This window comes from Centrocercus urophasianus, unplaced genomic scaffold, assembly GCF_019232065.1.
Source record: "Centrocercus urophasianus isolate 14NV4802_14NV808 unplaced genomic scaffold, USGS_Curo_1.0 seq_19, whole genome shotgun sequence".
Classification (NCBI taxonomy): domain Eukaryota; kingdom Metazoa; phylum Chordata; class Aves; order Galliformes; family Phasianidae; genus Centrocercus; species Centrocercus urophasianus.
Window position 1 is genome coordinate 50,238 of NW_024884744.1, and position 27,315 is coordinate 77,552.

General features: G+C 42.3%; 2 protein-coding genes across 2 annotated transcripts in view; both read right to left on the minus strand.

Moving 5' to 3' along the window:
- LOC122161253 (transmembrane 4 L6 family member 18-like) overlaps positions 1-730 on the minus strand; it is a 44,868-nt gene extending 44,138 nt beyond the window's left edge. The window contains exon 1 of the mRNA XM_042820531.1: positions 494-730. Within this exon, the coding sequence (XP_042676465.1) occupies positions 494-613 (120 nt within the window). The 5' untranslated portion in view covers positions 614-730. The remainder of the gene's footprint in view (positions 1-493) is intronic.
- Positions 731-2,138: 1,408 nt separating this feature from the next.
- The window catches only part of WWTR1 (WW domain containing transcription regulator 1), a 45,142-nt gene continuing 19,965 nt past the window's right edge, over positions 2,139-27,315 (minus strand). Inside the window, exons 2-6 of the mRNA XM_042820805.1 lie at positions 27,083-27,219; positions 11,810-12,009; positions 6,555-6,688; positions 5,935-6,047; positions 2,139-5,716 (exon numbers count right to left, since the gene is read on the minus strand). Of these exons, the coding sequence (XP_042676739.1) occupies positions 5,532-5,716; positions 5,935-6,047; positions 6,555-6,688; positions 11,810-12,009; positions 27,083-27,219 (769 nt within the window). The 3' untranslated portion in view covers positions 2,139-5,531. The remainder of the gene's footprint in view (positions 5,717-5,934; positions 6,048-6,554; positions 6,689-11,809; positions 12,010-27,082; positions 27,220-27,315) is intronic.

Here is a 27,315-nt window from a genome sequence, read left to right on the forward strand (position 1 = left end):
TGCAGAACATTGCTGCCCGCAGCAGCAGGACACGGCAGCCCTGCGGCAGCACCACCTGGCCAGGATCGGCACCTCAGTGCAGCGCTGCGGAAAGTCTGCTTCTACATCTGGGAAATAACACACGTAAGGTTGAAGCCATTTGCGCTTCCTTTAAAGCGTTCGCATCAGCAGAGTGCGAAGGACGATCTCTAACATGGTTTTAATAGGGAGTGTTCACCACACGCCCTCAGTCCCACCGGACGACAGACCGACGGACCACGACGAGGCGACGGCGGCGGAATCCGCGCCCGGGGCTGCGGCGCGGAGACCCCGCAGAGCGGAGCGGATCGGAACTCCGGCGGTGGGGGCGCAGCGCCGCTCCAGCCCCGCGCGGCCGCACACGAGGGAAACGCGGGGAACGCCAGAAGCAACGGAAGCAGCGGAGCGCCCTCCCACCGCGGCCGAGCCCCTCCCTCCGTCCCCCGCCGGCGCTCGTCCCACAGCCGCCTCCTACCTGCCGCCTCCGGGCCGCCCCGTTCCTGAGGAGGGTGGGGGCCGCGTGCTTTGCGCCGCGCGGAGCGTCCTGTGGGTCTCTCAGCCGCGAACGGCTCCTCGAGCCTTCCTCCCGCCTCATTTATCCTCTTCCTCCCTTCTCCTTTGGCAGCGCGAGCTGCGGAGGAGGCAGCCGCGGGTTCCGGAGCGCTTCCCGCCCGATCTCCGCGGGGAGCTCGGAGCTCTGGGGCGTCCCGGCGCTCGGGATGGGGCAGCGCACGCCGCGCAGCTGCAAAGTCGGCATTTGTGTGGGCGCGCGGCGCCGCTCGGGCGCGCGGTTACGCGGCGGAATCCCTGCGCCTCTCCGCGGTTTGCAGAAGTAGAGAAGGCGGTCTCGGTTTTTGCGGACTATTGCGTTCATTTTTAATGATCGCATTTCAAAGAGTTAAAAGATACCTGGGGGAGGAAGGGACGCGTCGCTCACAGCGAATTGGTGACGGTGGAAACTGAAAGCTTGGACGAACAGTAGAAAAAAAGCACGAGGAAGATTTGGGCTGAGGCGCTGCGCTGATAACGGCGGTTTGGGAGCAACCACCCCGCACAGCCCCGCAACGCAGCGTGCGTGAGCGGGCGCGAGCCGCAACGCCGCGCGGCCCGAACGGCCCTTCTGAGCCCGGCAGGGGAAACGGGAGGCCCGACGGAGGCACCGCTGCTTTACGGCGTTGGCCGAGAAGGGCGGACTGCCGGCACGCTTCCTGCTGAGCCTCGCGGCTCCTCGGCGCGCCGCAGTGCCACAAGTTCTTCTCAAAGCGGTTTCAGCCGTCCGCCAGCAGCGCCGCGCCGCGCAGAGCTCGCAGAGCGCCGCGTGCCGACGTGCGGCGGAACCGACCCGGCAGCGCCGAACGGAGCGACCGCCGAAGGCCAAAGGGCCGTGGTTGCCGTCCCCGTGAACGCGCTTCTCCATACGGGGTCATAACGCGGCAGCGCTGCCCGGTGTTACGGTACATTTGCACGCCTCCCCAGGCGCGTGACTGCAGCTCATTGCTAAGCGTAAGGAGAAATGCGATGCCACGCCGCTCGCTACAGCGGCATTCACGGAGTCTCTGTGCTAACACAAAGCTCTGCTATGTTTGCAGCGTAAACTTTACACCGTTCACCTCTTGGCAGATCGCTGCAGCAGTCGCGCTCCCCCCGTGCCGTTACTGCACAGCAGCCGCCGATCCACGGGGAATGTCTTGCACTCGTGGCGTCAGAGTTTCTGCAACAGCCTTTTAAGATTGGAAAAGCCAAGTGCAGTTGATTGGTTTTCATTTCCCACATTTCTGAACATTCAACATCTGCACACGAGTTTAGAACGTCTTCACAATTATTCTCCATGTGCTACGACAGCAAAGACAAACTCGGGACTTTTGGGTTTCTTGCCTCGTTGGTGCAGAATGTGAGAAACTCCTTGGTCCGCATCAGACTGAGAACAACGGACCGCCTCGGTGCTCAGAGCAGAGCCCGCAGTGCTGCCGCTGCTGATCAGGGGCAGCTGTGAGCCGCGCTGTAACGGCTTGCGCCGCTGAGTGACCGAGCAGCAAAGCGGCCCTGGGAGCACTGGAAGCGTTAGAAGCGAAACTGTAATGATCGCTGATGCCCAAAACAACTCATAATGAACTGAGACGTAAACGTAAAATGCTTTTATTTTGCATGGAGCCAATCGCTGAATTAAAAGTGCATGCCTTTTCCACAGAACAGACCTTTACCTTTATTCCAAGCATGGGTCGCTGGGAAGCACAGAGCAAAACCCTCCAAAGGGGGAAAAAAATAAATAAAAAGAACAACAAATATGCATCCAAAACGTTCCACTTAATGTATGTGTTTTTTCATGTACGAGATCAGAGAAAAACATCTTAAAAAGCACAGAATCAAACCCTTGATATAACAGGCTGATCTGTGTGCTTCTGATACACATGGTTTGCTGCAACATACTCTAAATCAAAACCAAATGCTCACGTCATATAAGTCATATATAGAAGTAAATAAAAAAGTTAAAGTGTTAGCACGTACAGGGATGCTGTATAATAGAAAACAAGTTTACCTGAACATCCCTATTTTTCTGCTTAAAACAGACATTTTAATCCTCTCTTTCCACTCCAAAACATTCATTTTCAAACAGGCAAACCCGCCCCCCTCCCCCGTGCCCATGATGTCCTGGCAGTAATCCCATGGCACAAGCTGTAATTTCCATTACTAGGAAGAAAAGCTGACAATGTAAACCATCACTTCTACCTTAACTATGATTTGATTCACAACTGAGTAAAGATCTGACCTAAGATTTTGGTCACGGCTTTACGCTGACAGCAGTGTTTCAGGTAATAGCACCTCTCTGTTCCAACTGTGATTTTATCAATAGGCAGTAATATGGAAACGTAGTTTCAGATTTTTTGCCTTTTTAACTCCTTTGAACCTTGACACACAACCACCCGAAACACAGCTGACAGAGCAAGCTGCTCTTAAGCTAATTCTGCGTAACATCAGACTGCACCAGAAAATGGTATCAGTTCTCATTGCGAGAGCTGCCCCCTCCAGCTGATGAAAACCAGTGCAGCCAAACAGCACCGGCTGCCTACTCTGCATCAGCCGAACACTGGACCTGCTTGGAATGTGATGCACTACGACCCAAACTGACGCCGGTACCGGCAGACGGACAAACTGTACTTTCTAAACGTGAGCGAGCGATGTGCCACAGCAAGGGAATCCCACGAGAACACAGCTCTGCAGCCACCGCCACTTCCTCCAGCACTGCAGTCTGTCAGGCCGTAATGCAGCACTGGAAAGTGGCCTACAAGTCAGCACTACAGTCAGGTGCCAAAAATGTCCCGTTTCTTTACCATGCCATCAGGTGTGTCACTACAGGACGAAGCCTGAGGACATCCATCTGTCGTTGAGGCTGACACCCTGAAGAGATCCTTAAAAGAGATTATTCATAATTACAGTAACGCTGCTTGGCCCTGCCCGGTCCCTTGTTTGTTGAAAAGGAATTTCTCTTACCTGGACATGCAAGCTAACATTAAAAACAAAGCAAAACCAAAAAGAAACAAATAAACAGAAAATATCTCTCCCCTGCCTCCCCAAAAATAAAAGAAACGTAGTGACAATTCAGTAATTACACTCTGTGCAGACACAATTCTGCTGTCACATCTCGCTTTATATTAAAAAGAGAAAGTACAAAAAGAGCTGCTTTTCCCTCTGTAGTACAACTTCATGACTGTAGGTCTTTGCCTTCCCTCTCCTGTTCCAACTTTTGGTGTGTGCATTTCAGTTTCCACCTTTCATACACTGCACACCAGCTGCGTGTCATTCACAGGGCAGTTTACTGCATCAGTTCTTCCACCACGCCTTCTGCTGAACACCAGTGACTCACCTTCTGTATATCCCAGTCTGCAGTGACCCTTCCCACTAAGGATCAAATTTTGTCACATAATCATTTGACTTCCAAACCTTCTCATGTTCCTGTAACTTAATCTCTGACCTTTACACCTACATTCATGCAACCAGATGGAAAAAGTCTCAGTGATCAATATTACAGCGCAGTGGTAAGATCTTTATCATTAAACTGAACAACAGCCACTTACACTGAGTGCCATACCTCCTCCTCTCTCTGCATAGCCTGGATTAAGCTCAGAGAAAAGTTTTAGTGCCTTTCATAAAAATACATATTTTTCAATATTAAAGGCATAAATTCATAGATCATAAATAATATAATTTCAAAATATTTAAGAATTTTAGGACTTCATTTGCATTTCGGGGGAGTGTATGCTTAACATCCTTGATGCCTATTCAGTCCCAAACCTCTGAAAAAGAAGCATTTGTAGGGAATACAATATGTAGGAGTGCAAAAACATTATGCTGTGTGTTCTGTACACTGATTACAGTAAGTGACAGACTTAAGAATGGTGCAGCCTTACCAGACCAGTAACAACACTGCTTAGTTTTGCACTGATAAAGATAACATCTTTTTCTTCATGTATAGAACTACATGTACAGTTTGACATTGTCAGTTAAAAACATTACTAAAAACAGTACTACAAGCATTTTTTTCACACTACATATGATATTACCAGGTTGTGACACGTTTTTCTGTCCTGACCTCAACAGCACATTTTTGCATTTAATTGCCACGTATTAGTATATAGGAAAAAATGTTTGTTCATGTGTTAAATTACAAAATTGTAATGCTTAATATAATAAACATCAAAATCTAAGATCTACTAAAAAATTGCTGGTTTGTAATACATTGTTTTATTTTAAAAGGCAGCAGTTAGTACCAGTTGGATTGTTTTACAACACTGTAGCAGTGTGAAACTGTTGCTAAACAATACTGGTACTTTCAAAAATTAAGCATAGTTATTATCTGGAAACTATACAGTAATATATTGGGGAAAAAAAAAAAAAAAAAAGGAAATGGCAATAGTACTCCTTGTGCCTTTACAGATATATGAAAATTATCATGGCTGATATGGATCAGTTTTAATCTATATTCCATACAGTACAATTTTCCTAATAATAATTAAAAAAAAGATTTTTAAAGCTTAAGTAAGTTGATAAAAAACCTCTGATACCACTGTCATAAACGCAGCAATAAATCTGCTTGCATGGTTTGATGCTGTGCAGCTTCTGTGAACCAAGTGACCTAGGAGTTAGCCTCTGTGATTCATTAAGGGTTTGTGACGTTAATCAATACCTGGAAGATCATCACAAGCATGCACAAACATCATTCAGTTTCTATCCTAGAATGAAACATTTCTGCCTGATCTGGAAAGGAAAATGCGTAGTGTATATTTTCTGAAAGAGGAAGAAATATATATTTATACATGTATATTTCTATATGCATTTTATATTTAAGTTAGTGTCAGTCAAATCCAGGCAGAGATTAAACCAACCATAAAGATGACATACCAAAAGTCACTGAGGCAGTGACCTCTCAGAATTTTCAGATATTTTGCCTCTATCTAAAGAGGAAAAATAAATGCTGAATTGCATTTCACACTGAATCAGCATTAGAGAATGGGTGATTAGAGCCATGTAAGGAAGGGCTCATTTTTGCTGAGTACTGATTCCACATCATTGAGAATAGGGATTAAGTCTTCTGACTCCAAAGTCCCAAGATCAACGTTTGTTCCTGGAAGACAGTCGAGGAAATCAGGGAAACGCGCTTGTTGTGCATTCATGCTCATTGCTGTCTGTGCTACCGTCTCCCCTGGAAAAATTAAAGAAGAATATTTGAAATCCCAAACCTTATGGGTAATCTAGAACAACACAACTGATACAAAAATTAGCTCCCCCATTTCCTGTAAGCACTTCTATCCTCTACAATGTCACCTAAAAAAACCCCCACTATGCAATTATAAAACAGCACTAGATAGAACAAGATGCCATTAATACAATTATACTTTAAGCTAACTCAGGGCATTCTACCTGTATCCATCTCATCTACGTTGCTGAGGAAATCTTCAGGTGTCGTTGGTATACTGTAGCATCCTAATCCCAAGCCACTGTCTGTACTCTGTTCCCTGGAATGGTATGGCCCACTGTAAATTGAAACATTTGAAACAAGGCTCAGTAATGGTGTTCTGTTAGACATTGTCCCCGATCGTATCGTTTGAAAAGACAGTGCAAGAGGTTAGATATTAAATACTGAGTCATTAAGCCTCACCTTCTTTTGCTGGCTTCCAGTGCATGATTGCAAATTCAAAGTGACTGAAGTGAGGTCACGTTAATTTTGAAATATACACATGTACATACACCTCTCTAAACAAAAACAGCTCTGATAACCTAAAAGAAGTCAATTTATTTATACTTGCATTATGCTTAGAGTATTCCACATGCACATACCATACAGTACACTTTAAACCACCTGCTACCATTTGCTTGATTTTTCTACAGTTCCTTCAGGAAGTGTAAACTGAAAGATTTCACGTCATCCCCTATACTGTACCCCTCTTCAGAGTATGTACAAAAGCAGATGGTTTAGGAGACTACTTTAAAGAGACGGCTTTAAAAGTGTGAATTGTCTAATGAAGAGAACATGAACTTGCCTGTTCAAGAAAGGGTCAGATCCATTGTTTGTAATAGATCTCATATCTTGGGTCATGGCAGCTGTGCTCATGGCTGTCTGAACTGCAGTCATGTTTTCAGAGTCCATGGGAAGCTGCCTGCACAATGCAGCTTCCTGAGAAGGCAAAGAAATATAAGGGAAGGAGAGTTATTCCAACAGTTCAGCACCACTGCAGTCTCATAACAAGAAAACATGTTATATCTGTCCACATTTTTATTCAGGAAAGTAATTATAAACCATAAAAGTGATGATTATTTGTTCACACTGGTGTGAAGAAAACTGTGTTGTTGCAGACAGCAACTGTCCTTCACACCCACCTGTGCTGCAGAATCTACTGGAGGCCTCCCACAGTGCGAGAGGCTTCCAAGGAAGGTGGTTGATGCTCAAAGCCTATCAGTGTTCAAGAGGTATCTGGCTAACACCCACAGAAATAGACTTTAACTTTTGGTCAGCCCTGAAGAGGTCAGATATGTACGCTTGATGGTCTTTGTATATTCCAACAGAACTATTCTACTCTGCTCTACCCTACTCTACTTTGTAATCTAGTTGCTACTACTGCAATCTAACGTGCAATCTTTAAAATTTCTGGTTTGAAATCTGGGAAGGGGAGCCGGCACCCCTTCGGTGCCATGAACCTCCACAGACACCAACGGTGGCCCAGATCAGCATCTTGGTGGAGCTGCTGGAGAACCTGGCACAGCAGACTCCTGTGGCAAATGCTGCTGTGTCATCAGCAGATTCATTCACAGAGTTCACCCAGAAAATGTTGGGTAACTTCTGTAATTTTGCAGCCTCATTTTGCTGGACACCAAAGCAGAAGAATCTAACTTGCCATCCGAAAGCATTTAACAAGTTAGAAAGACCAGGGAAGAATTTCATCCAATAATTTTTATAGTGAATTCTTTGCTTAATAATAAGTGCCTTCTTGATCTGTGTCTTGCATACTGTCTTAAAGATTACAAATGAGACTGAAGAAACTTGTTTCAACTCTTCGTGATGGTTAAAACTCATTTTATCTGTGTGAGACAACCATGACATCTAGTGGTACAGAGCTCTAATACAAATACTGTTTTGCTCCACACAGATGTCCCAAATGAACATCCTCGCACCTTAAAAATAATAAAGCTGTATCAGTCAACCTAGCTGACTCAGCCTAATTATTATTACGGATTTTTGGGAAGTAAGAAAAGGAAATACTTCATTTAGTAGAAAACCATTTTCCACTGGATCTGTAACTCCTACAGTAAAAAAAGATGAACAATTTTTGAGCTTAGAGTGGGATGTTCTACTGTGTTTGCAATTGATTCGGTTAGTGAGGATTAATGTGGTCTCTTCATGAATAATGCAACCACGATTCATTGGAAACCAACAAATATTGGTGCCCATTGTCATAACGCTTCATTTATAATCAAATTATCAGTATAGTCACTGATTAATAATTACATTAGATCATGCAATTATTTAGTAAATGCTAAGAATAAAAAGAGTGAAGATTTTTAATAGCTTATGTATGGTAGCTTATGTATATCAGTTTGTTTCTCAAATGACAATACCTTTGGTGATATTTTATATATAATTAAAGTGGCTGGAGTCTGTGAAAAAGTAACATCTGAGAAAATGGGCAGACCTGCTTTTTTTAACTGTCTATATAGAAGATATTTGAAGATACTGAAAATATTTTTTAACATATAGCAATAGCAAAAGCAACAATATAAGCAAGGCTAATACTAGCAAGACAGAGAGAAAGAAAAAGACAGACAGAAAGAAGAAACTACAAAAGGTAAAGGAAGTGAAACAGTCAAAATGAAGCAGATTAGATTTAACTAAGATTTATTTTGCTGAAGACCAATCCAGAAACAAAGTTCATGTTTCTGATAGTTGGGCAGTGCAAACTCACATCTCACAGGACACAGTTGCCACTAATAAAGGTAATATCAGAACAAAGGGAAGAAGAAAAAAAAAAGCCTTTCCCCTTGGTTTGTCAACACGTAGAATGCTGGTTACTGCTTTTCTGCCACTTCTGAAAATCAAAAGCCATTTCTAAAAAATAAAATAACAAGGAAGACCTAGATGCAAGTATCTGTCTCTTTCAGAATACTGTAACTATATCTTAATTAAAAGAGGGAAGATTTAGTCTGGACATAAGGAAAAAGTTCTTCATGCTAAGAGGAGTGAAGCACTGCCACAGGTTGCCCAGAGGAAAGCAACACAACCAACAAAACAGCAAAGTACAGTAGGGATTTCTGAAGCATCAGCTCCTGACAAAATGCACTTGCACATACAATCCAGGTACACTGCAAAATGTACCTCCAGTGGCACTAAGAATGGCAATCTTGCAGTTGCAGCTGTGACAATGTACTCTTAGCCATTCTTATCACCTCCTAGCTCCCAAATGCAGGAGTGCCTCCTGCTGGTCAGCAGAGACCATCCTTGGCACTTAGTTCACAAAGGACCAAGTGCTAGGGCACTAAAGCATAGGTTTAAAAACCTCAATGTGATTTTCAAAATAAATAACAACAACAAAAACAAGCAAACCCCACCCCTCAGTGTACTGACAACATTAAGGCATGTCAGAGGGCTCTGACAGTGATGATTTGCAAAATCTTTAAAAGCTTCAAAGGATTGCAGTATATTGAATTATTCAGTGTGTCTGAACACAGCTCGGATGTAAGCTCCTTTTAAGCTGTGTGCCAACTAAGTCTATAAATTCATTGTCACATTTCCTGGAATCCTTCTTGGCAGAACTGAACTGAGCTCCATGATCAGTAGCCAGACAGTCATTTCAAGCTGGGGCATGATGGTGTCTGAAGGGAGTTTACATTGCTAGCCACTTCAGCTCCTTTTCTGCCAGCCCTCATTCTCAGGGCAGACGGTGCAATAGCTAGACATTGCCTGTGCCACCAATGGGTCCAACCGCACCAAGCGGTGCAGTGGAAAGAATGCAGCAGGACATTTTCCTGTTCAGGATGTAGCATGTCAGTAAGCAGCAACTCTTCAAGAACAAAACACTGACAAATCCTCATCTGCATCCCCACGTATCATTCCCTCTACAGCTGTTTTTGAGCCCCTGTACCCTTCCACACCCACACTTAGGGAAGAGGATCAGAGATCAGAAGGCAACATCTGACCTTTCTGTGACTCCCCGTCCAAACAAGGCAGAAGATGCAGAGAAGGGTGCTAGGATGTCTTTCCAGTACGGCTTAACTGAGACAGGGGAGGTTTAGGTTGGATATTAGGAGGAAGTTTTTCACCCAGAGGGTGGTGATGCACTGGCACAGGTTGCCCAAGGAGGCTGTGGATGCCCCATCCCTGCAGGCATTCAAGGCCAGGCTGGATGTGGCTCTGGTCAGCCTGGTCTGCTGGTTGGTGACCCTGCACATAGCAGGGGGTTGAAACTAGATGATCATTGGGGTCCTTTTCAATCCAGGTCATTCTATGATTCTATGACCCTTTCAAGATTTCTAACTGACACTGCTCTAATGACTTCCACTTCCAGGAAGCCTCCTGAGCAGTAAGCACATTCTCCCTTTTCCAGCTAGAAAGCTGGGGAAAAAAAAAAAAAAAAAAAAAAAAAAAAAAAAAGATCAGTGAGAAAGACAGCTTTTTTTGGAATGAAAAAACTGAGTAAGAAAACAATTAAATGGGAGCTGAGCCATTCTAGTGTTCCGAAATGCACAGCACTTCCTGCAAGGACTCAATCTGCTGTGCTGGTGGTATTACCAACCAACGTGATAAACAAATTCCCTGAGCAGAGTGCCTCCAGCACTGCATGCTCCTCCAGGCTGGGAGTGCTGCTCCACCCGAGCAGCTGCAGCCAGGAATGGCTGCGGGGAAGCCAGCAGCTGCTGCCTGGTGGAAAGTGGGTTTGTGATCTGCAAAAAGAATTCCTCCAGTCTTGTTCAAGTTCTCTGCACCTCCTTGCAGCCACCTAGCAGCAGCGTGTTCACTTTACTCAGTTTTTCCCTTAGGTTATACTTAAAAAGCAAAAGCAACAGCAAAGGATCTGACCCCAGAGGGATTTGCCACGTCCTTCTGAGCTCCTGCTCAGGCTGATGGCAGGAAAGGCACAGAATTCTGCTGAAAAGGATAGATTTTACATCTTGCTATCTGTAAGTGGTGAGTATGTCATTAAAAGCTAAATCAGTTCTGAAAATTTTAGTAGTACAAAGTGATACTGTCCTGCTTTACATAACGCGTAGCTCAAAGAAAAACTGTAAGCACAGTAAAGTTGAAGTCTTGAATAAGCACCACACGCTGCACTGCTGAGCATGTACCAGTTTCAACAAAAAACACACGGTAAGCAGGCAGGGATACCAGCCCTTGTGTCAATGGCTCGACTGTTTTGATGCTTAATTTGCTGTTGTCCTGAGCAAGAACAGGGCCAAAGAAAGTAAAAGTAAGGGAACATGTTATTAGCATGATAACAATATGATGAAACTCACACCAGATGTGCCCACTTTCTTCCATTTCTATTATGTTCTCTACTATATCCTCAGTTCCGGACAATAAAGGTGAAGGTATATACAAGGCTTAAGATTACCAATCAAGCGAGAGAACACCACACTGAACACAGTCATTCTACATGCACAGATGATGTAGCACAATGTAATTCCCACAAATTAAGGGTAGTGGAAATTGAGCATGGAAACAAGACAGCATCTGCACAGTTTTCACACTCAACCTTGAACCATAAAAGTCAAATTCATGATGTGAGTCAGTAAAAAATGTCAGAGACATTAGCAGACTTGTATCTGCCTTCACCACTGTTCAGCAAGGGCATATTTGTAACTATGAGAATGTTCCCCTATAGCAAAGATGATGGGAATAATCACATGTAAAGACAAGTAAGTGTTACTTCAGGATTTGTAAAAGGACATCGTTTTAATGATTTGTTTGCTTTTTTTGTACAGCTGCAAGAATTGTAAATATTTTTTCTTAATTTTGTAAAACATCATTTCTTTAAATTCTTGTATGCTTAGAGGAAGGGGGCAAAAGTGAAAAATGCAAATACGATGCAAATACATCATTATAAATTGTTTATACAAATATTCTCATTACAGTGAAAAAATGAAATGTTTTCTCTTTTCACAAAGACTCCATTTACATTCCCATCCTCATTTTTTGTTATCCTCACCTAAAGCAATAGTTAATCGTGACATAAAGCAGCAATGCTACCATTTGTACCTGGTAAAAGAAAAGTTCTTGAGCAAAACAGAAGTGTATCCTCAACGTTACCTGCCGCATTAGCTCCTCCTGGCGCATCCTAATTCGTTCCCTCTCCATCTGGATTCGCTGGAGCCTCAACTTCTGCTGCTGCTGCTGCTGCGCAGTCAGCGCACTGGGCACGTTCAGCAGGCCTGGCTGCGGAGTCTGGGAAGGACAGCTTTGCTGTGAGATGGATGAGCTGCCTGTTATTTGGTGCTGGTGATTCATAACTGTGGGAAAGAAAACAAATCACGGCTGATTATGTATAATTGGACTTTAAGAGAACAGAGAGCCCAGGACGCATGTTGCTCATCCACAGCGAATAAGGCATTATTCGAATTACCGTACTTCTAATGACTGAGATAACTAATCTACTTGACAAGACTGCTGCTAGTAATTGCTTAATAAATATCCTGTAATATTTGATAGGTGTACTATACTTATAATACTTATAATATAACAGGTATTCATGATTATCTTTTGAGCAACCTGATCTAGTGGAAGATGAGGATGTGCTCTGCAAGAAAGGCTGAGGTGAAAAAGGAGGAAAGGAGGACATTCAGCGTGATGGCATTTGTCTTCCCAAGTAACCATTACCTATGCTGAAATCCTGTTTTCCTGGAAACATCTGCCTGCTGATGTGAAGCAGTGAAGGAATTCTTCCTTTTGATTTGCTTGCATGCACAGTTTTGACATTAACTCCGCTTAACTTTTAAACAAAACCTATCAGTTCTCAGAAATGCAATATCCTTTGTGAACCACAGGGTGAATAGTTCTTCATTTCCTCCCCCACCTTCACATTTCCAGCAAAAAAAAAATAAGGTGCCTGAAATCAGTTTGAATGATAAGTGGTAGCCATATAGTGCTTTAAAAATTCATTGACATTTTTGCAAGTATTCTTTCACTGATGAGGTGATAGCATCATTAAGAAAGCTCTTTTTTAACAACAGCACCCTAGGTAATAAAATACTTCTCAGAAGAGCTACATTATCTTTCTTGCCAAAGAACTAAGATTTGTTTCGTCCTTTTTATCTCTCACTCATTGCTCTTACCATATGAAAACTGAAATCTCAACACAGTTCTCTGCTCCTCAGAACTTGATCTTTATTCTGTGTTCACATCTGACATTGTAGAATATAGTTCAGCAAGCACTCTTGGTAGTGTGCACTGAGAATGAAATGAAGAAGAAATGGCTTGGTAATTTCAGAATCTGAAAGCTCTCCAAGCTTTCTGCCAAATCATGTATTGTCTGTCACTCTGCAATTGGAACAAGGCAGGTATGCAGACATTGGGCCAGGATAAATTTCACCATGCTTCATTAGGCAGAAGTATTCATGTTCTTACATCGGATCTGAACTGAGTTTTTCATAGAATCATAGAATGAATCATAGAAATGGTTTGTGTTGGAAGGGATGTTCAAGATCATCTAGTTCCAACTCCCTGCTGTAGGCAGGGACACCGCTCACTAGACCGGGTTTCTCACAGCCTCATCCGGCCTGGCCTGGAATGCTTCCACAGAGGGGGCATCCACAACCTCTGTGGGCAACCTGTTCCAGTGTCTCAGCACTCTCACAGTAAAGAATTTCTTCCTGGTATCTAGTCTAAATCTACTCTCTTGCAGTTTAAAGCCATTTCCTCCTGTCTCCTGTTGCTACCTGCCCTTATAAGAAATCCCTCTCCATCTTTCCTGTGGGCCCCCTTCAGGTCCTGGAAGGCTGCTATAAGGTCCCCCCGGAACCTTCTCTTCTTCAGGCTGAAGAGCCTCAGCTCCCTCAGCCTGTCCTCAAAGGGGTGGTGCTCCAGCCCTTGGATCATCTTCGTGGCCCTCCTCTGGATCTACTCCAACATCTTTTCTTCTGGATGACCCAGCATCACATAAGTCCAAGCACTATGGGGTCATCTGAGAGTGCAGTCATGATATCTTAGCTTCAGTTGCAAATTCAGCTCAAGGAATAATCCAAGCTAAAAGAAGCCCTGCAGTAACATAACCTTTTCACTCACTTAGAGTATGTGTGGTCCACAGACAGCTGTATCCATACAAATGACATCATGCTTCCTCATGAAACCAGGGTATTGACTGTTACCACCTCTTCCACGCTCAGCTGCTTGCTCCTGCCCACACAGTTATCCTTTTACTGGGCTGGCCAACGCATTTCTGTAGCTGCATAACAAACTAAAAATTGCCTGGGGCTAGAAAGGTATTTTCTAGTTAGACAAGTTCCTAACAAAAGTCACTGGGTAGCTGTGAAAATGTTTATGCTCACTGAAAACTGGAGAGCAGATGGGAGAAATAAACCAGTTGCAGGGAAGAGGAATGACTGACAAAGCCAGAACTGATTAGTGACTTTTCAGTGGCAAATCTCTGAAGGACAGCAAACTGCAGTGCCAAGAAGGAAGGGCAGGAATGAGAGCTGGGTGCAGGAATCAAACTACGTTTGTAATGGAAAGCTTTGAACCGCAGTGAGTCTAGTCTTATTCTAGACCCACATATTATTAAAATAATTAAGAAATATTGTAAGTGCAATTATATGAACTATATCAGTGTAAATCTGGTGTTAAATTTCCAGTACCATAAACACTTAGGCAGAAATTTAACTCTCATCACAAGCGTAAACATGTTTAGATTTTTGGCACGTCAATGGTTGGTTGACTGACAGGACAGCCACACTCAGAATCCAGGCTGGCTGAGGGATTACCACAATACAGTCATCTTACATACAAAAATTGTTTTCATCTAAGCAGCGCATACAGATGACAGAACCAGGCAAAGTTATGCAATAGCCTGTATGGTGAGCCAGGGGTAGAGCCTGAGTTGTAACATCACTTGTCATGGCTATCTACTGCCTCTGCTTTATAAAACTGTCCCTTTATCAGTGGATCTGCACTCATGTGGGTAACAGCTGAAACTATAGATTCAAGAAGGCAAAGAACAAGATGATAAGTATACTCTGAGAAATATTTCTCCCAGAGTTATGGTCCCCAGTAACTCTCAAAGTCATTTCCTCTCATGGGGACAGACAGAACGTTTCCATCCAGTCAACCCTAACTCAGTAACTTCCTTTCCTTTCAAGCAATGCTATCCACTATTACATACAATCAAGGGATTACAGGAAGCTCAGTACAGTGAGTAAAGCATTCCTACACCAGACATCAGGAGTGTAGAAATTAAACTATACCGAATTACCTAAAGTCAAGCGTGCCATGTGTGATCACATTTCCAAGAAACAACAAGAATCTCACTCTACCTCCAAGAAAAGTGACTTATGCCACCTGGATTTTTCAGTGAAGAAGATACACAGAAGGCAAAAGAGTAAGTAAGAGCTATCCTCAGCCAAGTCCACCTGGATTACTTGGTTCTCCTTCCATCTCCTCCTTCTATCAGTACCTTTCTCCTCAGAGGTATGTAGGTCTAAAACCTCTGGACACAGGTCCAGAGAGAAACAGCTCTGTTCAAAACTGCTACTAATTGGAATGGAATTGGGTAATAGGAACAAATTCAACTGTTGTCATTTGAACCTCCTGACACTGTATTTTCCTCCATCATACAAAAAAAAAAAAAAAAAAAAAAAAAAAAAAAAAAAAAGAGAGATTCATTTATTCAGCTTCAATATCAGACAGCTACCTTTACAGCAAGTACTCTTAGGCTTCAGTTCCATGAAAGGCACTGCACATTGTTATGTGTTAAATTTTAGGGCTTTTCTTTATCAGCAGTTTAAGCACTGTGGAATGTGGAATGTGTCCTCAGCAAAACAGCTTGTCCCAATGGTCTTCCAAACTTCTGCACTGAGGAAAGCACTGCTCATCCCCTTCCTGGGGGATACTGTGGGCCATCTCAGATGGAACACAGCATCTCCAGTTTGAAGCAATTGCACAGCGTAAATCATGAGGGCAAAGCCATGATGTGCTTGGAAGCTGAGGTTCTCGCTCCTGTCCCTCACCATATGTAGGCACCTTACAGCCAATGCGACTTTCCTAAGCATGGTTCTTGGCCCACCTTAGATGCACTGGGTACTCACAAACTCCAGCTGCTCTCTGCACTAGCAGCATGTCATGTTTCCCAACCCACGCAGTTCACAGAATCACAGGATTGTAGAGGTTGGAAGGGACCTTCAGAGATCATCGAGTCCAACCCCCCTGCCAAAGCAGTTCCCTGCACCAGGTCGCACACGTAGGTGTCTGGGTGGGTCTTCAACATCTCCAGAGAAGGAGACTCCACCACCTCCCTGGGCAGCCTGTTCCAGTGCTCCGTCACCTCACCTACAGAAGTTCTTGTGCACATTGGTGCAGAACTTCCTATGCTGCAGTTTCCAGCCGTTTCCCCTTGTCCTGTCTCCACACACTACTGAAAAGAGTCCGGCCTCGCCATTCTGCCCCCCACACCTCAGATACTGATAGACCTGGATCAGGTCCCCTCTCAGCCTTCTTTTCTCAAGGCTGAACAGACCCAGTTCACTCAGCCTTTCTCCAGAGGAGAGATGTTCCAGGCCCCTCACCATCTTTTGGCCCTCCGCTGGACTCTTTCCAAGAGATCCCTGTCTGTTTTGTCCTGGGAAGCCCAGAACTGGACGCAGTGCTCCAGATGAGGTCTTACCAGGGCAGAGTAGAGGGGGAGGATCACCTCCTTCGACCTGCTGGCCACGCTCTTTTTAATGCACCCCAGGATGCCATTGGCCCTCTTGGCCACAAGGGCACACTGCTGGCTCATGGCCGACCTGTCGTCCACCAGGACACCCAGGTCCCTCTCCGCAGAGCTCCCCTCCAGCAGCTCATCCCCCAACCTGTATTGGTGCATGCAATTATTCCTCCCCAGATGCAAGACTCTACACTTGCTTTTGTTAAACCTCATCCGGTTTTTTTCTGCCCAGCTCTCCATCCTGTCCAGGTCTTGCTGAATGGCAGCACAGCCTTCAGGTGTGTCAGCCAATCCTCCCAACTTCGTGTCATCAGCAAACTTGCTGAGGGTGGCCACCATCCCCTCATCAAGGTCACCGATGAAGATGTTGAACAAGACTGGACCCAGCACCGACCCCTGAGGAACACCGCTGGTTACAGGCCTCCAGCCAGACTCTGCACCACCAACAACGACCCTCTGTGCTCTGCCAGTCAGCCAGTTCTCAACCCACCTCACTGTCCACTCATCCATCCCACACTTCCTCAGCTTTGTTATAAGGATGTCGTGGGAGACAGTATCAAAAGCCTTGCTGAAATCAAGGTAGACTACATCCACTGCTCTCCCCCCATCCACCCAGCACGTGACAGCATCATAGAAAGCCACCAGATTGGTCAAACATGACCTCCCTCTGGTGAACCCACACTGACTACTCCTGATTACCTCCTTTTCTTCCAGTTGTCTGGAGATGGCATCCAGCACAAGCTGTTCCATCACCTTTCCAGGGACAGAGGTGAGACCGACTGGCCAGTAACTACCTGTATCTTCCTTCTTGCCCTTTTTGAAGACCAGAGTGACATTGGCTATCCTCCAGTCTTAAGGCACCTCCCCATTCTCCAAGACCTCTCAAAGATGACAGAGAGCGGTTCAGCAATCACCTCTGCCAGCTCCCTCAGCACCTGTGGATGCATCCCATCGGGTCCCATGCATTTATGAACATTGGTGTTGCCAAGGAGCTCTCCCTGCCATCCTTCTCATTGTCTCACACCAACAGAGCTTGTGGCTGAGTGTGAACAGGCACAAGCGTGTTGTCGCATGATCGAGGTGTGACAGATACCAACATATTCTCAGAATGCATGATTTCCAGAAACAGCGTTCTGCAGAATGTACTCCTGAGGAGACAGGGTATGAGAAAAACGTTCAATGGGCTGTTTCCTGCAGAAAGGCATTGCTGCTCAATGCTTTGCAAAACCAGATCATATATATGCACATACGTATATATATACATAGATTTCTCTTTGTGGACAGAGCCCAACACAGAAGATAAAGGTGAGTAAGCAGGAAAGATGTTATGATGTCACTGGAAAAAGTGTGCTAAAATGACTGGAATAATATTGGGTATAATCTCCAGAAATAAAAGATGTACTGGATAAACTATAGAGACAATAGCTTATGGATAATCTTACGTACATTTAAGAGTCCCTGATTCAAGATAGAAAGCATTCACATAAAGCATGATCGTGGCTCTCAGGAAAGACTACTTACAGAAAATGAAACAACTGAGAGCAAAATGTTTTCAAACAACAGTGAAAAATGTAACTGAGCCATTCAGGAAAATTATCAAAACTGTAATCACTTGCAGCACTGAGCAAATATATTGGCTCCAGCTAAAGAAACTGCTTATTATGAGACAGGCAGTCTGAGAACATTGTCTTATAGTCAAAAGAAAGACAGATTGTAAATTGTAAGACTGTAAGATACAACTGAAAGATTTACAATTGTAAATTGTAAAATTTGCAGATCGTACACAGTGGACAAAAGACTGTGAGAAACAGAACCACTTTGTATTTTCTGGTGACAGAAATACCCTTGGGCATCTTATTGTGTTGTATAAATGTAGTGGTGGTTGGTATCAGTCATTTTCAGTGGTTTGCTATTGCAAAAGCAAGCACATTTACAGATTGAGCAACTCAAAGACATTCTATGTCCTCCTGACTTATCTAACACAAAAGTTCTTCCTGTTATGGTGCTATAAGTAGCATTCAGCACCGATATCCTCCACCGAGGTCAGGAGTGAAATCTAGTGAATTTTCAACATGCCAACTATATGGTTTTATTTGGGGTGTAGATTAATTTTTGTTCCTTCTCCAGATGAGTACTAGCCATGCCTAATAGGTATGGATTGCTGCTGTGCTATACTGAGGACTCTTTGGGTTTAGAAGCAACTTCGTTACCTGTAGGTGGTGCAAAGTCCACACTAGTAAATCCTTCCAGGCTGCATGGAGAGGATGCAAATGTATCTAAAGCATCTTTGCAACATGCTTCCAGATTCTGAAGTCCTGGAGAGTATAGGACAGACACACCAGTGTGTCATTTAACGCGGCTTCTCCAGAGGCACTTAAATGCCATTTGATCCCCAAGAAAAGCCTTCCAGAACCCAGAGACTACAGTGCAGAGCCACTCACTTCGTTCCGTGGCAGTGTGTTATCACTAGTTTTGAGAGGGCCAAACCAGCCCTGAGCTAGATCTTCGAACAATTTCAGATGTGGGGCTCTCTGCATGATGCTCCTAAGATAAAAAAAGACAGCTATACTGTGTGAATGCAGGCTGGCTTACACTAAAAACCACAGCTTCCTACATCAACACCTCTTATCTGTGAGAAGCTCTGACATGACAAAACCAAAGGGTATAAAGAAATATCCAGGTCAAAGAACATAGAAGTTTACCAGTGATATGTTGATGATGTTCTCGGGTTCTCGCAAACCTACTTGTATCTGGAATAACTGAAATAAAAGATGTGCAGCAAAGAAATGCAGTGATGTCACAAAGCCAGAGGCATTACAAAGAGGTACGGGCAGTACTAACACCAATACTCCAGCACCTTCAGTCTTCCTAAATAGCCCAGAAGTTCTACAGTTCATCAGAACTGCAGAAGTCAAGGTCACTGAATGACGCATCAGAAAACCTAATGTAGTAGGGTTACATATTTAAGCTGCAAATAGGAGCATTTGCCACTGAAGTTTTGACAGATAAAGAAAGTGCAAAAGGGACATCCTTTCGATTCTTTACAGAATCAATACCATTCAAATATGTGGTCACATTTATTTCCCAAGTAGTTGTGCCGCTAAAACCACTTCCTCCTTTCCTCTCTAAAGCTCCCCCACCTCCCTGGCCTCCTATTTTTTGTGCACATTATGTGTAGCACTGGGTAGGTCTTACTCTGCAAAGCTCTCTATTTGGGCAATAAACATGACCAGGCAGAATTCCAGAAGATGTGCAGAAAAGAATGATCACACAGTTATAGTTATTACATGACCAAGAGTTTTCACTGCTTTTAACTTTATACTGCATGAGTTCTTCAAACAAGAAAGAAAAATATCCTTGGAGATGACAGTAGGTTGCTTTTCTGGAAGGTAAGCTACAATGGTATGCATGGGGAAAACAAGAAATTATAGTACCTTGCATATCTTTAAGTGGGTTTGGTATGAATGATACTGGCTAGATTTCAAATTAATAGGGAATCTTTAAGTACACTAGTTGGAATGGAAAGAATCCCAGCAATGGAAAGACCATCCACTGTGGTACACACGCAAGCTCATTTTGAGAAAAGTCTTTTACTTCACTGCTTTTCCTGAAATTAGCCCAAACTGTTACTTATTCTCTTTCATATTCTTAACTGAATCAGAGCTGAAATCCCATACTGAAAAGTTCTGTAACATTTTCTTGTGCGTAGCTGCTAACTCTTTGTCTTGAATGAGCCCAGCCAAGTCAAAGGAAGATCTTGTTTCAACAGCTGTGAACAACCTTAATGGCACAACAACATTCTACAGATCTCTGTTCCATCTGATGCAATCTTGTGCCACATTATTTGCTACCTAATTGGCTTTGTTAATATCTGTTACTTTGTATTTGAATTCTGAATTTATATTTGAATGCCATTAGTAACATGACAGAGGCTGAGTCAAAAAAGAAAAACTCACAGTTGTGGTTCCAACTAGACTGAATACCGACTCCATCTAATAACTCAGCTGTGCTCTAGGAGCTCCGTTCAGCCTGTGTTCAGACTTAGAAACTCTGCACTGTATCCAAGAGGCTAACTAAGGTCTTCAGAAAGCTTGAATTCCCTAGGCAGGGTTTGGCACTCCCAGAGGAACATATCTAAGTTCTGCAAACAAAGGAAAAATCTAAAAGGCTCAACTCCGTCACTATAAAGGAGATTGGTTTTAACATCACAGATGAAAAGTAGTCACTATTGTAGCAGACTGATTCAAGGTGCCCTTGAATTCAGTTCCCTTGGGAGAAACAAATTTGTTTTGCAAAATGAACTGAGTCTCTTCAATAAACAGCTGTTACACAATTTTCCAGCTCATATGAAAGCGAATAAAAATGTAGAAATAAGTTCCAAACATGAAGTGTGTGGCCACAGTTTCATTGCAGTCCATGGAATTGCAACAGTTTACTTCACATCTCAATTAATTCTACATAATTGTCTTTTTCCAGTTAGATGAAACATGAGACAATTCTTTGCTTGTTTTCATGTAAATTACTGAAGATATTCTAGTGAACTACTTTCTCTGTGGCAGACCTTCCTGTTATACACTACGTTCTGGGTACATACTAAGTAAGGATTATTTTGAGGGCAAAGCAATCTGCAAGTTGCAGAAGCCAAAACATGCAAATGTAAATTGTTTCTGACATACGTGTTGAACTGATTGTACCAAGTTTTATTATTTTAGTTTCAAAAGAGTCTAGATGCAGTTCTGGACCTTTTTCCCTACTTTGTTTGTGGGCAGTCCAGAGCCTAACTCACATCAGCTGCCAGCACCAGGTGTCACGCAACACAACTTGATGAAAAACACATGTCTATAAAGGCTAAAAAAAAAAGAAGAAAAAAAAAAAGAAAGAAAGAACACAGCTATATTACAGTTTTGACTTAGTCACGACATGGTGAGGAAAAAAGGACTGAGCAACCCTCCTTTTCTCTCTCTCCTTATGCCAACAAAGAACTGCTTGTTTTGCTTATTTCCCAGAAACAGTGTTAGCCTTCCAACAAGGTCAGCAAAAAATGCTGCTTTTCATTTCTGGTGCATTTTGTTCCAAAAATCTGTAAAGTATTAAACCAAAAAGTTGTACTATCCCAGTACAGAGAGTCTTTTATACAGATTTCTGGGCTGAAAATAGCCATACGGAAATTTCTCAACAGTTTCAACTGTTACATTTTGTGATACACACATGTAACTAATTTTTTAACCTTCGAGCTTGAAAAAAATGCAGGTGCTCCACTAAATCTAGGATTTAGCAGGAAATTATTTAGAAGATTGCAAATTTACTCTGTAGGAACTTAAGCACTTCTTTTTAAACAACATTTCAACAAGTAAGAACAAATAACAGAGGAGGCCGCTTTATGGGGGAGACACCATTAATATTAATGACCAATTACTAATGGCCATTACTGTTTAAAATATCATTACATTACTTCTGCTTTCAATTGTTTTGCATAATCTTCAGCCCTTGCATTCCGCCTCCAGTCTTACATTTTTGGCACATGTCTGGATTATTAACCTTGAAAGGAAGTGCTTACAACGACAGAAACTTCTTTGTATTGAAATTTTAAAAAATGAGAGACTTTGAAAAAGCACCAGAAACTCTTTAAAACACACCACCCTTTGTCATTTCACATTTACTAGATGGCTGGGTGCTGGTATAAGGATGTGTATCCTTTGAGACATCTGCATTTATTTTATCTCATATTGAACTTAATTCCATTCATCTCTACAGCTGCCAGCCTGTCTTCCAAACACAAGTAAGTACTCAATTTGAAATGTGCACAATAAATTACTTGTTGGAGATTTTAAAAACAAATAACAAAAAAATACTATTTTCCAGAGCTGTATTGTAAAACCATCATTCCAACAGAACTCAGAAGTCCTCTAAAACTGTTTCAGCTCTTCTGTAAGTGCTATTTCATTAACCAGAAGCAGTTGCCAAAATTACTCACATTGACCATACCCAAATTCAGGACATCCAGTAATTAAAAATGACCTGAAACACGAAGCCTTTCCACTTGGCAGGTGGTGAGTGGGCACGGGCTACACAGGAGGAAAAATGTGTTCCTCCCTACATATATTTGTAGCCAAATCTCCAGGCAATGAAAACCAAGCCTTGCAAAATCCAGACCATTTAATGTACGCCTGTTATCACTGCAATACATACTGCCTGTTTTCAAACACCTTGGGAGTTTCTTATCTCCAGATCACTTCGACACAGTAACCAAAACTGTTTTATCACTTTCAAACAATAGTAACTACACTTCTTTTATCCTGGCAGGATATGGAAACCTTGGTTCATGTGTTTATTGATTTAAACAGGAATACTGCATTGTTTTATTGGCTGGATTTCCTGGCTGATTTCAAAAAGAAAGCAGATGCAAAGTGCCATAACTCCCACCTGTCTTCAGACTCAGTTAAATCACCTTGAGCAATGCAGATAAATGCTGCATTTTTAAGTTCATGGACAAATCTCTGTGACAGAAATGGGTATCAGTGTTAAGAGGCAAAAAAGCAAATGAAAAAACAACACCATCACCAAAACACGCGACGTGATCTCCTCACACTGGTGACTGCTGCTAAGGCAGACCAGTTTCCTTAACTTGGACTTGGGCATTTCCAGAGAGCAGTTCTGCCACATCACTCAGCCAGCAGTTTGGCCATTAGTTTGGTTGCACTGCAACTGCTCCTTCCTTCCTTTCACTCGCAGGAAGTCCACGGAGCTTGGTCTTCCTAATTCAGGAATCTATATCTGATGCCTACAGTAAGACTGCACAGATATCCTTCCTTCCATGTGGGGTCTTTAGATCTACTGCACTAATTTAGCTGACTGGTAGTATGCAAGCAGAATTTTATCAATCAATCAAAAATTCTTTTCAAACTGGGCAGACCAGAGATCCACCCATAGACAGCACCAAAGTCAATGGCATCTATGAAGCACTTATGAAGAGGTGAAAAATACAGTGCATCCAATTGTCTTCACTTAGAGGCTGATTATTTACCGTGTGGCATTCCAACAATGAGACAGTTTAAGAACTGCTGTTAATTCACTCCTTTCCTTAGGATATCTATCTACAAACTGCTTTAGAAAAAAAAAGAAAGGCAAAATATTTAGAAAAATCAGACCAAGCAAGCCTGAATATTTGCTAATGAATGCTTGCAACAGTGAGCTTTCAGTATGAGACAGATTTCCCCTTCCATTCATGACACTTCACTTAATTTAGTGGTCTGTAAGCTAACACAAAAACCCACCTAGCATGTGTTTGTTTTATGCAAATTTATCAAGATGCATCAAAGAAAGAAATGCCTTTGGATGCCTTTGTTATACAACACGTAATAAGCAGTGCTTTAAATGTTGGTGAGAAAACCAATACTTCTAATGCTATAAGCAAATCAGTATATATAGACAACACAAATCTAAACATAAATGCTATAAGGAAACCAGTGTATACAGACAACACAAATCCACAGTAAGAAGAGAAGGTAAAAAAGCAGGTTTTTCAAGGTACATCTATCAGTTTAACTTTGACTACACACATCTCTCAAGTCTAAACATATCAGGACGTGGTACCTCTTAAACATCATGTGCTTTTGATAGAATGTTTCTATGTGCCTTTAGACACTCACTAGCAAAGTTTGCTCGCAGAGGTTTATAAACCGAAGCAACAAGCTGTACAGAACACAGCGTATTTTCCGTCTCCTCATCAGAAGCACAGCAAGGAATACACATGTGTTACTAATTGGAAGAGCAGACCACTATGCAGACCTGGAATACTTAAATCCATTTCTTGTAGGTGGCACATCTTCAAAAGAAAAACTTTTTAAATTCCTACAGTACCAAAAAATATGAAAGCAGAAGACAGACGCACAGACTTCAATTGCTAAAAAGTTATAAAATGACGGCCAGAAGAGTGATTTAGCTTATTATTCAGTTTCCATTTCTTCTCTGATGCTTGTAGGACATTGGCACGATCACTTCTGGCTAGAGGTCTCACCACTACACCAAAGAATTGCTCCATTCAGTGTCCGAGCAGACCCAAGAAGGCAACATGAGAAGTAACACTGTTGTTTCACAAAAGAGCAGGATGGTATCTCCCTTCCATTTGACCAGGATAATTTCAAAAGAGATACATTCACCTTACGCACTGGAAACCACATTCACATCTATTTTAAACAAACACACGAAGTATTCAGAAGCTACTGCATCCTGTTTAGATACATAAATACTTAATACAAACACATTAGAAATTACAAGATTGTGCTGATGTATATCTAATTAATTGTAATCTAAGGACATGGAGTGACAGGATGAAAGGAAATGTCTTTAAACTGGAAGAGAGTAGATTTAGACTAGATACCAGGAAGAAATTCTTTACTGTGAGGGTGCTGAGACACTGGAACAGGTTGCCCACAGAGGTTGTGGATGTCCCCTCTGTGGAAGCATTCCAGGCCAGGCCGGATGAGGCTGTGAGAAACCCGGTCTAGTGAGCGGTGTCCCTGCCTACAGCAGGGAGTTGGAACTAGATGATCTTGAACATCCCTTCCAACACAAACCATTTCTATGATTCATTCTATGATTCCATCTGATGCTGAATTTAATAACAATGCAGAAAGTGCTACTCTATTCTGCAACCAGACTTATGTTCCCAAAGGTGCGTCACAGAATGCCTTTAGAAAACCACCAGCATGAGGAAAAATTCACCAAAACAGGTTGACAAAAATTTTTTCTTGACTAATTAAATATGGACATTGTGGTAACTTCTACACATCTGTAGGGAACTAATATTTAGGAAATTCTGTCACAGACCAGAAGCATTGTGCTAAGCACTGCTTGAATACCCAACTGTTTAAATACTTTGTCAATAAATGTGAAGAACACTGAATGAAACACAGTCTCTATATGAGTGACAGATTTTGAAGTCTACGGACCTATTGGGCATCCCAAGTCCCTTCAAGAACAGACTTTTAATTATGTGTTAGCCTTTATTTCTAAACCTTTGTATCCCAAGATGTTCCTTCAATGTGCAAGTATTTCAGCACATGATATGCCTCTGATTAATCTTACTTCACTTCTATTGACAAACAGGGAAAAAAGCCTATTGGACATTGAATCCCGAATCATGGTACATCCTCTGTTTTTTAATTATAGAGAATTCAACAGATGTTAATATAAGCTGAGGAGCTGATGTGAAAAAAACAAAAAAAAAACCAAACCCATCTCTGTGCTATTCTTCCCTGTTGCTCATTTCAAAATTGGTCTCATCAGTGATTTGAAATAATACAAGCAGCCCAGCTGTTAACTTTACCATGTAAAGTGACACACTGCAGTAAGCTCTTGCCTGAAGGATTTTCCTCAGGTTTGTTCTGATGTCTGCTAAGGATACAATCTGTTGCTGTCTGCTGATTCACATAACATAACCAACAACGCCTCCGTACTGAACATATACAAGTAGGACAGTTGTTGAGAGAATGTAAGAATTTTGTTCTGTCATGACACTGTCCCACCCAGGTCATTCTACGGCTCTATGAACTAAAATTACTTACTGCAAGGGACAGCATAAGCATTTATTACTAATTCAATACAGAAGTAAAAATTGATTCTGTATAATTGTTGTTGGTGACCACTGTCAGCCAAGTGATTACTATAGTTTTCTTGGAATGTAAGAGACAAAACTGATGAACCGACTGCACATGGATAACCATGAAATTATGAGACCAATTTACAAAAATGAACTCGAACACCAATCTAGTTCCTGTTTTATTTGACCCAGTTTTGTGACCTTGAGACTGTATACTGACCTATCTGTTCCTCATTTACTTGAAAGCCAGAGCAGTTAAAACTACTAGGATCTGAACTGCAGATGCAAAACATAATAGAAAAAGTATCAGTCTTAATTATTTATTAAAAATGTTTGCTTCCATTTATATCTTTAATATTTTCAGAATTTCAAGGTTTTTTTTTCTTCTAAGATTCTGGCAAAATCAGAGGAACATAAGCTGCTGTTTAAAGTTAACCCTGAAGTGCTACAAACGAACACCAAAAAAACCCCACACGTTTACAAGTTTTCAGTTAATTCATTCTTCAAAACTTGTTACTGTTTTGCTAGAAGTAGTTTCTATTAGAAAGCACTTCCTACCACAGAGCAAATCGCTGCAAAGTAAGTAATAGATAAATAAATAAATAGAGGGGGAAAAAAGGAAAAGAGGGAAAAAACAACCACCACTACCAACAGCTACTAGCTCTGACCTGAAGGAACACAGGAAAGCCTGCAGACAGATTATCTATGGTAGCATGTTGTGCAGTAAGCTTTGAAAATTATCTGGTGGAATTGTAGAGGCTTTATACCACCTCTGAATGAAAAAGTATAGGAAGGTTTCATTTTTCTCTGTTCATCATCAAAAACTTTTCACAGAAGATCAAAAATAAAATGCATGACCTGTTAGAACTTCAAACAGTGCAACTTCACTTACTGCCAATTCTACAGAAGGAAAAAATAAGAAAAGGAAGTAGAGAACATACTGTTTGGCTTGATGACGGAATCAGAACTACCCTTTTTGAAGCAAAAATACTTTGGGAAACACAGCAGTAAAAGATGGCCCTGCCCTCTTGTTCATATTTCCACCACAGAAATGAGATCCAGTACTCACCGAGATTTGGCTGAGACATTGCCATAGACCTCTGTGGTACTGGCGTGGAAGTAGCTGCGGGATGGTGGCTCATGTGACTCAGTGGTTGATTCATAGTTTTTCGAGGATCTTGCCATGTTGTAATTTTTTCTATGTGACTGAGAAAGTGAAGATAAAGCAAAAGTTTAACAGACAATTCCCACGTACGTTATGATACATGGTTAGGCATAAGACCATGAACGTCCTATTTGTGC